The sequence below is a fragment of the Myxocyprinus asiaticus genome, chromosome 50 (genome assembly GCF_019703515.2).
Source record: "Myxocyprinus asiaticus isolate MX2 ecotype Aquarium Trade chromosome 50, UBuf_Myxa_2, whole genome shotgun sequence".
Taxonomy (NCBI): Eukaryota; Metazoa; Chordata; class Actinopteri; order Cypriniformes; family Catostomidae; genus Myxocyprinus; species Myxocyprinus asiaticus.
The window spans coordinates 2,778,385-2,791,249 of NC_059393.1; the positions used below are offsets into that span (position 1 = coordinate 2,778,385).

The 12,865-nt window shown below is 35.3% G+C and overlaps 1 protein-coding gene across 1 annotated transcript; it reads left to right on the forward strand.

Moving 5' to 3' along the window:
- The first annotated feature begins 1,350 nt into the window (after nucleotides 1–1,350).
- Nucleotides 1,351–11,530, forward strand: LOC127438738 (transmembrane 4 L6 family member 1-like). Its single transcript, XM_051694561.1, has 4 exons — nucleotides 1,351–1,596; nucleotides 5,655–5,726; nucleotides 5,813–5,955; nucleotides 9,723–11,530. The coding sequence occupies exons 1-4, from the start codon at nucleotides 1,420–1,422 to the stop codon at nucleotides 9,919–9,921; spliced, it is 591 nt and encodes a 196-aa protein (XP_051550521.1). The 5' UTR covers nucleotides 1,351–1,419; the 3' UTR covers nucleotides 9,922–11,530.
- Nucleotides 11,531–12,865: the final 1,335 nt, after the last annotated feature.

Consider the following 12,865-nt stretch of genomic DNA (forward strand, 5'->3'; position numbering starts at 1 on the left):
GGCAATCTGTTGAATTATGTAATACAGATGTGCTATTCCCTCATAACAAGCCATTTTCTTAATAAAGCCAGATTATTTCAATAGCTAATCCTGATCACACAAGCACTGTGGAAATTTTAACCTTTGTAAGTCCGCTTTTCAGTACACACATTGCACAGTACACACAGAAATAAAAAATAGACAAATATAAGACAATTTAGAGAGCTATAAAATCAATGGGAATAGCATAGCTCAAATCATTTGATTTTAAAAGAATATGATTAAAAATGCTTTTGTTAATATTGGTCTCATAGGTGTGCTTTTGCCTGAGAGTAAGTTTATGATGCCATCTATAGTCTATAGACTGGAAGTGTTACAAGCTGAAACATGAACCATCATCAGATCATCTGTATCACATGTGCCTTTAAAGACAGAAGGCCCATTCTACAAAACATACACCATTTGTGTCCCTCATATCCATATATATATATATATATGGATATGAGGGACACAAATGTATATATATATATATATATAGGGAAATGGGGAAAAAATCTCATTGATTTGAGATTAACAATTTATCTTAAAATGCCACAATGCAAAGAATTAACACATAAATTCAATGCATAATAATAATACTTAAATAGTAATTATAATTAAGAAGGTAACAACATACACTGTAAAAATAATAATAGTAATAAAATGGAAAAATATGCCAAAATGGGTAAAAGAGTCGCAAGTAACAGGGTTGCAAATTTAGCTTAAATTAAGCGATCACTCAGTCGGGGTTAGTGAGTTAGGTACCAAATGTTGGTATGTAGTGACTGATAAACCCATATTTCCTAATAAATTATACAATAATTCTTACAATAAGTTTGGTAACAGGGTTGAATGGTTGAGCTTGACAAATGTAGTCAGCACTACAATTTGTGTAAAAATGTAGAAAATGAAATGAGGTCATTTATGGATCTTCCCTCTATGCTGTAGAAAAGGTCCTAATGATGTCAAAATTATGGCATTGTTATATGAATTTACTTGTTGGATACAGTCAAGATGTCTAAAGTGGAACAGGCCAGTTTATCTAACAAGTCTTATAATTCTCACTACAATGAAATGGGATTTGTACACCAAGTATACCCTATTCATGAAATATGCCAACTGTTTATCTGAAGTTAAGTCCCAGAATACCCCTGAATACCCACAATTACAGAAGGAAATAGCAGTTTTGTGAGGAAAACATCCTCTTTCTCTTTCCGGTCATATCATCTGTAAGAGCGCTTCTTTCCATTCAGTATAATGTCATCCCACATCCTGTCTCCTCCCTACAGCTCAAGGGGGTGAGGGGGGTCTCTTAAAACCCTTCCACTCTGCTATTCACCACCTCAGTTTTATGTCCCGGGTTAAAGCCGTCTGATCTCATTCCCACTGCTTCGTGTGAACATGTGCTCTCTGGGCTTTGCCAGATCCCTGGGTTTTGCGCTCATACCGCTCGCCACCTGCTGCATTGTGGCAAATGTCCTGCTCTTCATCCCTGATGGACAGGTGACCTACGTTCAGGACAATCATTTGACCACGTATGTCTGGTACTTCATGGGAATCGGAGGAGGTGGTGTGGCTGTGAGTATTGGATTTGTGTTTGTAAATGTCTTCTTTATATGTGGATGTTGTTGGAGTGTATACGTGTATGGGTGAGATTTTGGTACTTTTCTATGTGACAAAATGTCCCCACAAGGACATAAAAACCTGAAATGACATTATGGGACCTCCCAATGGTCCACACAAGGATAAAAGTTGAATAAACATACTAAATAATGTCTTAATTAAAATCTAGAAATGCTTAAAGGTTTGTGTAGAGTAAGTGTAAAGTTCAGAGGTTAGGGTCAGGGTGTAGAGTTAGGGTGCAGCAAATATAATTTAGAAACAATGTCAGTCAATAGGAAGAGGCAACAATTGCCCCTGGATTTGATTTTCAGGGGCATTTTTTACTTTTATGAGGGCATCATTTTATATTGTTCTTAACATAAAACATTTACTATGTATTATCCTTTCATTTCAATTAGTTCAATTAAATAAATTAATTTGCCGAGTTCTCCATCTGAATAATTAGATTGAGAATGTATTACCTCTTACTCATAAAACTAAATCAACATGAACTCATATTTTATGTCATGATATGTAGAACTAGGCCTTGAATAGAATATTAAGAACTACATCAGATATTACAAATAAAAAATGGAGGAATTCATGGGGGCATTTATTGCCTCCTCATTTTGAATTTTGGGGGCACTTTTGGTGGCATGTTTGCCCTAAGCCCACTTTAATTTTTGACCCTAAGTTGTGTAATTGGAGTGAGCATTTCAACAATTTAAAGAATATTTTGGAGTTTGTTTTTTGTTTTTTTTTTGTTTTTTTGGCTAAAGTGTTGAAAAAGTAAAAATGAACATTTTAACCCTTGTGTTGTGTTTGTTTTGTGCTAACACATTTTGTGTTCCCTGTCAAAAATAACTGGCCCACTAAGATTGTTTAAAAATCTTGCATATTGCATATATTGTTATATGCAATATGCTTTATATGTTTATGCATATATTGCATAAACTTCAGGAGCTTGACAGAGGGGTCATTGGTGGTGCAGTTATTGGTATGCAGGGAGAAGAGTAGTGGGGAGAGCACACATCCCTGGGTGGCACCAGTGCTGATTGTACATGTGCTGGAAGTGAATTTCCCCTGTCTCACAAACTGCTGCCTATCCGTCAGAAAGCTGGTGATCCACTGACAGATAGACATGGGAACAGAGAGTTGGCGTAATTTACTCTGGAGAATAGCTGGGATGATGGTGTTGAAAGCCGAACTGAAGCCCACAAAAAGGATCCTTGCATATGTCCCTGGTTTGTCCAGATGTTGCAGGATATGATGCAATCCCATGTTGACTGCACCATCCACAGACCTGTTTGCTCAATAAGCAAATTGAAGGGGATCTAGAAAGGGTCCAGTGATGTCCTTCAGGTGGGCCAACACCAGTCTCTCAAATGACTTCATGACCACAGACGTCAGAGTGACGGGTGTATTCATGAATTCCTGTGATTTTGGGTTTCTTTGGGACAGGAATGATAGTAGAGTGTTTGAAGCAGGGAACTTCACACTGCTCCAGTGATCTGTTGAAGATCTGTGTGAAGATGGGGGCCAGCTGGTCAGCACAGGATTTTAGACAAGTGGGTGGAACACCATCTGGGCCCTGTGCTTTCCTTGTATTTTGTTTCCGGAAGACACAGCCCACCTCCTCTTCACAGATCTTAAGTGCAGATTGAGTAGCAGGAAGGTGGAGGAGGGGGGTTGCAGGAGGTGTTGATGTTTGTGTGAAGTGAAGGTCAGAGCAGGTGTGGGGTGTGAGACTGGGCTTTTCAAATCTACAGTAAAAAATTCAAGTCGTCAGCCAGTTGTTGGTTCCCTACAGTGTCGGGGGATGGTGTCTTGAAGTTAGTAAAGTATTTCAGTCCTCTCCACACTGATGCAGGGTCGTTAGCTGAAAACTTGTTTTTCTTTTATCCACTCAGATTTCCTTATTCAGTGTGTTTCTGGCCTCCTTGTATAAGATTTTATCCCCACTTAAGTAAGCATCCTCTCTGGCCTGATGAAGCTGCCTGAGTTTTGCTGTAAACCATGGTTTGTCATTGTTGTATGTTAAAATATTCCTCAAAGAGTGTACATGGAAAGACGATGCACAAAAGGGCGCTCACCACACGATGTGTGTATGTGTGTGTGTGTGTGTGTGTGTGTGTGTTTGTGTGGGTGGGTTTGGGTGGTTTACAAGGACAGGTAGGAAGCTGGGTAATTACAAGGGTATTATGCTATAAATGTGGTTTATGAGGACATTTCTAGTGTCCCCACAATTCAAATAGCTTAAAAAACATACTAAACAATGTTTTTGAAAATGTAAAGATGCAGAAAGTTTTTGTGAGGGTTAGGTTTAGTGGTAGTGTTAGGGTTAGGGGATAGCATCTATAGTTCGTACAGTATAAAAACCATTATGTCTATGGAGAGTCCTCATAAGGATAGCCGCACCAACATGTGTATGTGTGTGTGTGTGTGTGTGTGTGTGTGTGTGTGTGTGTGTGTGTGTGTGTGTGTGTTTTCAGATACCATATGTGAACAGTCAAGGAATTTTATTCCAATTGGATTAAGTAAAAAAATAAAAATAAAAATAAAAATAAAAATAAAAATAAAATAAAAAAGTCGTCCAGGTCAAAATGACTGGAACACAACATAAGGGATAAATAAGAAGATTATGATGAACTACTGATCATAAAACAAATGGTAAAAAAATACATTGTTAGTCTTTGATTATAATGAACCACAGGAAGGAAAACTCCTAAATTAGATTTCTAATATGTGAGTTGTTTCTCCTAGACTGCAATGAGATTGAATGGAAAGCAAATGGAGACTTAAATCTTCTGCGTATCTGATTTTATCCTAAGAAAAACAAAAAATAGTAATGCCTTTTCTTTAGAATTTCAAATGATATTCCAACAATGCCTCAAACTGAGCTCAGATTTGCCAAGATTGCAAAGTCTGCAATCAAAAGTCGAAATAAAATTGTAAGAAGTTATACAAGTTAACTTGTGCAAAAACGTATGACTTTTATTCTCAAAGAGAAAAATAAACAAACCAACAATGTTATTAAGATTTTTTCTAATTTTACTCTTTACCTAAACATAGCAATAAAGTGTAGCCTCTTACCCTAACCATGATTTTAATAGGAAAATAACTTTTGTGTACCACAGAAGAAAGAAAACATCAGTGTTTGGAAGGAGACGAGGGAAGCATATTGCTGGTTATTGACATACATCAGACATTTGTACTGCATAAATAAATATGGAACGAGTGACACTGATGTTTCCTTAAAATAAATTGTTGGATAGGAGGCTCACTATAATGTTTTGCCTGTACTGTATCGATTTGAAACTCTGTTTGTTGATACCTTTTCATACGATCCCAGTTGTACAATATCAATTTCGCTGTCTCTTACGAATTATTACGAGTTGTCACGACACTAGGGTTGCCAACATTTCACAATGTAATTACAGAACCCTTTAGCATTTTGAATGCTTTACAGGAAGGGGGTCTGCCTTAAGCGTTTCCCCGACGGACCAGGAAAGTAAGGGGGGCCTTGAGTTTACAATACTAAAATACAGGACAATAGGCGTCCTGGACAGGATGTACTCATTTATGGCAAAATAATAGGACACAGTTGTCAACCCAACTTCCCTTGTTTTACAATAAATGCATCAGTGCCAGTTCCAAATGGAGAGAAAAAAAAGTTATAATATTGTTCATCTTAATATTTAAACAGAATGTAATAACTTGTAATAACTCCACAAATGAAACAACATTTTTTTATTTATTTTTTTCTATTGATGTCACCAAAACATATTTTTCAACCCTCCCCTCCAATTACCTGGTTCTGTTCTGGTATGAAACGCCCACTTTTCAAGAATCATGAATGCCCCCTAACCCACCCTACATTTTTTTTTCTCATTGAATATCCTATTTGACTTAGAAATATGTCAGATTATGAATGTAAAGTGAGTTTCAAATTATATTTCCATGCTGACATTTAGATGCTAATAATGAGTGTGTAACCCACAGCTTACTAAATGAAACTCTCTGTCCATGTTCAGATGCTGATTCCAGTCACTGTGTTTCTGGGAATGGGGAAATGTGTGGATTCCTGTGGGACAGAGAGCTGTGCGGTGAGTGTTAAACCCTCATTGAGCCCTCATTCACAGAGCTGCTCTACAATTCAGCCATATTGATCGGTGTTATGTTGTGTCTGTAGATGTGTGGTTCAGTGATAGCTGCTCTGGTAGGAATTGCCGGCTCTGGATACTGTTTCCTGATCTCTGTGGTGGCGCTCTTGAAGGGGCCATACTGCTTTACCACGCTGGGATGGATGTCTCCTTTTGAGAACGATGGGGCACAGTATGAACTCTTTGTGATATTGTGTTAATTCTTAACTGTTTATCTGTTTGCCAGTGGTGGTCCATCAGATGACACATAAAATGTGTTCAAAATGAACGTAACGATTAAAGTAATAAAATTAAGGGTTGTTCTAATCAATTTACTACTACTAAAGTGCATAGCTCTGATGCAGATAATATAAAATATGTATTCATGTGCAGTAGCCCAGGCCAGTTTTAATCACTACATAAATGCTGTGATAAAGGCTCCAGGCATTAGTAAACTGACCAATCAAAACTGATTTTCAAATGACACAAGGTTATTTGCTTCCATTCAAATTAGGGCAGAAAAGGAAATATGGAGGCACAATTAAATATGCTTCTTTCTACATTAATAACCAATCAACATCAGAGGTACATTTTCAAGCCAATTAGCTTTTAGTATCAAGTTAGTGCGTCATCAAGCCTGCATAGTGTCGCAACAAAATCTCATGAGTATACGGATGTATTCTTGCATTGCACACGTACATTTGCTTATGTTTGCATGGACACTGAAATGTTCAATATTGATGTACTGACTGCATCTAAAACATAAATCATTTGACATGTGAACAAATGTTTATGAATCTTTAGTAAATCCATGAATGTTGAATTTCATGGAAATAATCAGTTGAATTTATTATTTATAATCAATGAGATTAAAGGTGCAGTATATAACAATTTTCATGTAATATTCGCCCTTTTTTTGCCAATGTGTGAACAGCTTGTAACGCAACTTAAAAATGAGCCCTTCCCGGACTTCCTAGGTTGCCTTTTAAAGCCTGTAGACTGATTTTCATGCGAAGGGAGCAGGTCACTTTTGCCTGGAAAATCCAAAGGATGTGACGGTTATGCGCACTCCCGAGAGCCGCATCAATATATCAAAATGACAGCTGTGATGGAATCACATCAATTCTGAATTGTGTCAACATATTTATAATGTACAGTCTATTTTATAAACCGCTACTGTCATCATCCACCAAATTTAGCTAACAGCTATTGATAATGCTGGCTAGCTAGCTAACACAGACATAGGCTATCGTATAAATGCAGTCAATGTATCATGCAAAGAAAAGTGATTACTTCAAACTACAGTCTCGCATAGCCAGACCTATATCCACACTTTGTTTTAGCCCTGTTCCAGCACTGGAGAGTCAAATATAATATGCAGTCTCAAAGTTTGTAGTAAAACAATCATAAATGTGTAATTTTAATTATGCTACCTCATCTGTCAGCATGATGTCTGTGAATCACGTTCAGCCTCTTTGTACGTTACGTCATTGTTTTGGTCAATGCTCGCTCACGTCCCTATGGAGTGTGTGCACGAGAGTGAGCACGAGCAACAGATAGCTGGTGCAGTTCACTTAATGGTCACATATATCATTAATAACAAGGGTTTCTGAATGTCACATACTGCACCTTTAATGAAAATGTTCCATTTCCATTCATTTAACCCAGTTGATGCATTTACCTTATTTGGCATTATAAAGCATTCATTCTGTTCTTTATGATTTATGATGCAGTATTCAACTTGTTTCAAAGGATTAAAAAGTATCACTTTATCCAAGACTAAACTTTAAAAAAAATAAATTATACAAATATAATCGTTTCATTATAATTTAATCATTGAATTTTCATTTTGTTTGCCGTGGGACACAAAAGGAGTTTGCTGCGGCACAAAAACGACCATAAATTACACAACGAATGCACTATAAAACAATCATAAAAGTAATGCATTCTACTCGTGTGCTATAATTCAGGTCTTCAGAAGCCATATGACAAATTATTTTTTGTCACTGTACATTTATCTGCCTGTTACTTTTTTTAATTATTGTTAAAAGTGGTTTTGTTTAGGTTTAAGTGATCTAAAATACAGTATCTATATAAAAGTAACTATACAAAAATAAATTTTTAATAATATATTATAATTTAAAAAAATAATTCTAAAGCAATAAATATGTAAAAATGTCAACATTTGAGATGCTGTCAATACTTTCATATTGTACGATTCAGCGCCTATCCGAATGTACAAACATGTACACAGGGATGGATTAAGATGTCGTGATGCCCTGGGAACGGATGTCTTAACAGGCCCACTGTGGAAATTAGTGGCACGGCACGTCATGACAAAGATCTCTCACATTTTTCTCAATGCTGTTGCACACATGCAGTGTAGAAATTGTTAATTATAATATAATCAGAGCGACGAGTTCTACAAGTGTACTGTAGATGAATGGATGTCAAAGATCCACCAGTGGCAGCCCATTTTCCACAGCACTGTTTACATGTATATCACCCTTCAAACAGGATTTAATGACATCATGCTGTATTTTGATAACACAACAAACCGGCTTGTGTACTCTTTCATTTACTGTCAGTATCAACTATACTGTAACCTGTCTAGATCGTGCTATCATAAGACAATACTTTAAACACAAGCAGCATATTAACATCACCACAAGCTCAGTAAAGTGAACAGTGTTCTTAGCTGATAGGTCTCTTTATGTGCAGTTTTTGTAGCTCATCAGGGCCACCTGCTGGATGAAGGCCCTGGGCAAATGCCTGGTAGACCTGTGCATTAATCTGTCCCTGCATGCAGGGCCGTTTCTGAGCATATGAGGGCCCTAAGTGAAATCCCTGAGCGAAATCTCCTTTCCCTCTCGGGCCACAAGGGGGCCCCCTTTACCTGTCTAACTGAGCCTTACCAGATGTCTTAGTCTTACTTGCAGCTTTTAGTATATTAATAAATAAATAAACAAACAAACAAACTTGCTTTGCAGGGCGCCCTGGTGGCTCGGGGGCCCTAAGCGCCCACTTATACCGCTAGAAACGGCCCTGCCTGCATGTACATTTATATGTTACACATGAATAAATACATATTATACTGAGATCAGGCTGTAATGTGACAGGTGAAGAAAGACTTTCAAATTCAACCATAATATCCATGAGATTCAAATGAGTGTAGGATCTTAAAACAAGTGAAAGTCTAAATGACAGTGAGTCATATATAAATTTGCTGTAATGAAGCAGTGGAGGATGGAGTTGCTCTACACATAGGTGAGTTTGTAGATATTTGATGGAAAGTGCTAGGCTGTTGATCAGAAAGATTATTTTGCATCTTTAATTATCAAGACTATTGTAAGATATCATGGAGAGATCATCAGTGCTTGTGTACAGGGGCATAACTATTAGCAAAAAATATGATGATAATAATGCCAACTGCAATCTTTTTTTGGTTGGTCGAACATTCTCTCTATTAAATTGGTCTGTACTTACTGAAATTCGAAGCACTCCCCCCAGTGGTTGAAGCAGAAGGCATCGTTGAACATACGGGTACGTGTGAGTGATTTGTCCACAGAGTGGCGCCAAAAGCGAGTTCTAAAGCAAGTTGCTTTTAGTTGTAAATGACACCAACCCCAACCCTAAACCTAACCATCAGTGGAGTAAAAATTTATTCTTAGAGGGAATATGCAACCTCTGAAGCCCACTCATCACTGATTATGTGAACACAATTACTTCCTGATTTCCATGGGTACAGAACCCATGTTTATAAATCTGCTTGCATAACGCTCTATCAGTCACACCACCAAAAATGCTAAACACACTTCATATAATGCCAAAATGTCTAAAAGGGAGCGAGTTCATCACAAATTAAACTGTGTTTGGGTGTTTAACTTTATTTGGACAAAGACGAATAACTTTGTAATCAAAAAGTTGTTCAAATTTTAATTTCCTCTTTTCTTTATGCAGGTATCTGTTCGCTCATGAGCGGTGGTCTGACTGCATTCAGCCGAAACACATCGTGGAGTGGAACGTGACCCTGCTGTCCATACTGCTGGGTCTGAGCACACTCGAGTTCATCATCTGTTTCCTGCAGTTTATCAGTGGACTGGTGAGTGCAGTGTGCAGGCCGTGCTGCTACAAACAGGAGTACAGCCTGAATGCTTGAGGATCAACCACCAGCATCAGCCAATCAGAAACAAGTCTGCCTCCCCGCATCAGTCCAGAATCATAGAGCCATCCGAGGTGGAGCAGACTTGCCTAAATAGTGCACAGCTCTGTGGGTCACACTATATAACACATGGATTCTTTTGATATAAGAGATTGCTAAATGAACAAATGTAAACACTTTATACAGAGAGATTAAACACATTTTACTGAATCTACTGGGACATTTCCACATAACTGCAGCTGAGTTTATATTAACAGTTTTCTGTGTAGAAAAATACTGGTATTGTACACCAACTACGATATGCATTTTGTTCAAATATTAATTATTTTTGTATGAGCTCCATTTTCTTTTGTATGAGAAGTTGTTTTATAAATTATTTTTTAATTATTGAAAGTGATAAAAAAATACCCTTGATCAGTGTTGTTGTATATACCTATAAAAGTTGCAATAAGCTTTAAATATTCTCTTCAATTAATAAATATGACTTGTTTTAGACTACTTTTTTTTACACCTCATTAACATTTTTCATTAATTCATGTTTTTGGTATTTCAACATGTGCAGATTACATGGAGTACCAGGAAACAGCACTGCTGAAAATTCATTTCAATCCTTGAAAAATGTTTTCTAAAGCTTTGATATCCTGGTACAGCAGTAATCTGTAGAACAAAGCCGTATCACACTACAGCACTTTTGCTAAGCGTCTAAACTGATATTTGGACTTTAAGAACATGCACATTTCTAATGAGAAAGCCTTAGGCCTAAAAAAAAAAAAAAAGTTCTTAAAGAACATAAAGTACAGTGAGTAAATAATAAAGTACATAAAGTTTGTAAATACATATGCTTCTTGCTACTGATGGTTGTAGTATGCTGTTGGTTACCACAGAAGATAATTTTGACTTGTGCCTCAAAACATTTGTGTATAGAAATGTGCTTACAATGGAAGTCTATTAGGCAACCATTGTAAACTTGGCACATAGACTTCCAATATAAGTGCATAATAATGTATAACTATAATTCTGTGTTTTAAACAAAACTTTAACTTTTATTTAACCTGCAAATTTCCTTTAAAACAATAATATACAGTATATTTGCTTTATTATTTGACATGAAACGATATTGCAAGCCATCTATCACAAGCCATTTCAACATTTAATCACGTGCAGGATCAATTAAATTTTCACATAAATGCCAATCTGTCATATCAGAAATGGAATTACAAGTATCGAAAGTAAACATTTTTGATATCAGTAATTACGATTGCATTAGTAAAACGTTAATTCTTGATAGAAAAATTATGTCATTACATTCTTCAAATAAACAATTTATTTAAACTAGAAAATAAAATCTACATTTTCACTTGTAAAATTTCACAATGATCTGTCATTCACTCCTGTCCAAAACATACATAAATCATTAACAAACATTATATAATGGTGAATAGATCATTAGTTAATGTTTATTCAAAAATATGAGATGCACTTGATAATGTTTACTAATGAATGTAACTAACATTAACTAATGACCTATTAAGTATTATGTAATGTAAATTCAAATACTTACAAATGTTATGAAGCTTTCATTCATATATGGCTTTGCACTTTATAAACATCTACAAACTATTTTTACAAATTTTATATAATGATTAACAGATCATTTGTCAATGTGCATTTGAATGCTTACAAATTTTATTAAACTTTGTCATAAATTATTCAAAAATGAGCTCATTTACTTTTTTACATTTATAAATATTTTCAGAAATGATTTGTATATTTCACCACTTCAAACACTATTCATGTTTAAAAATTATTTATGAATGTCCAGCTAATTAGCAGCCCAGGTCCGTAAAGGCCACACATTTGCTGTTTGTTTGTTGAAGTCTGTATGCTTGCTTTTACTATTTACACAGGTTTACAAATTTATTACATTTATTAATTATTTGTTCATATTTTTGTAGTACCCAATCTAAAGTTAAAACTATTCATCCATTTTAAATGTTTATAAAGGATTACTAATAATTGTATTGTACCTTTATGGGCATTGGACTTGTAAGGGGGAGTTGTTAAATTTAGTTGAATACTTGCTACAGACATCAACAACAACACTTAATAACAAGAACAGCATACATAGAGAGAAAAACTGTTTACTGCCTCAAAAAAAAAAAAAAAAAAAAAAAAAAACAGGACTCAATTGTACCATATTTCACAATTAAAAAGGTTGGTTCTGCAGGTCTTGCAATAAACCATTTTTTTTTCTTCTTCTTCTTCTTAATTAGCTGGACATTAATTAATATTTTGTAAATATGAATAGTGTGTGAACTGGTGAAAAATATGAATTAATATGAAATAATTTCTAAAAACATTTGTAAATGTAAAAAAGATTGACAATTGTTCAAATGTACGTTAACATTATAACGATATGTTAATCATAATATAACATTTGTTAAAATAGTTTGTAGATATTTAAAAAGTGCAAAACCATATAGGAAAGCTTTGTAACATTTGTAAGTTTTTGAAATTATATAATGTCTGACAGACCATTAGTTAATGTTAGTTGCATTCATTAGTAAACATTAAGAAGCACATTATCTCATATTTCAAACTTTTTGAATATACAGTAACTAATGATCTGTTAAGCATTATATAATGTTTGTTAATGATTTATTAATGAAAGTTGTTATAAATGTTACCTTTCTAATGTTACATTTCTAATGAGAAAGCTTTAGGCATAAAAAATAAAAGTACTTAAAGTGCATAAAAAAGTGCAGAAAGTCCATTATAAAGTGCACAGAGTACATAATAAAGTACAGAAAGTGCATAAAAGTACAAAATTACACATACTGTCTCTGAAATCAACATTGTCACTTAAGAAAACTAAAATACTGATTTCAAAAATTAGCATTTTTACTAGTTACAATTCAGTTGTTGATATTAGAAAAGGACA

Bases quoted from the DNA above. Each gene is read 5' to 3' on its own strand.
- LOC127438738 (XM_051694561.1), top strand. From the start codon at position 1,420: ATGTGCTCTCTGGGCTTTGCCAGATCCCTGGGTTTTGCGCTCATACCG. The intron at 5,727-5,812 runs GTGAGTGTTAAA...TTGTGTCTGTAG, and splicing joins GTGGGACAGAGAGCTGTGCG to ATGTGTGGTTCAGTGATAGC. The intron at 5,956-9,722 runs GTATGAACTCTT...TTCTTTATGCAG, and splicing joins TTTGAGAACGATGGGGCACA to GTATCTGTTCGCTCATGAGC.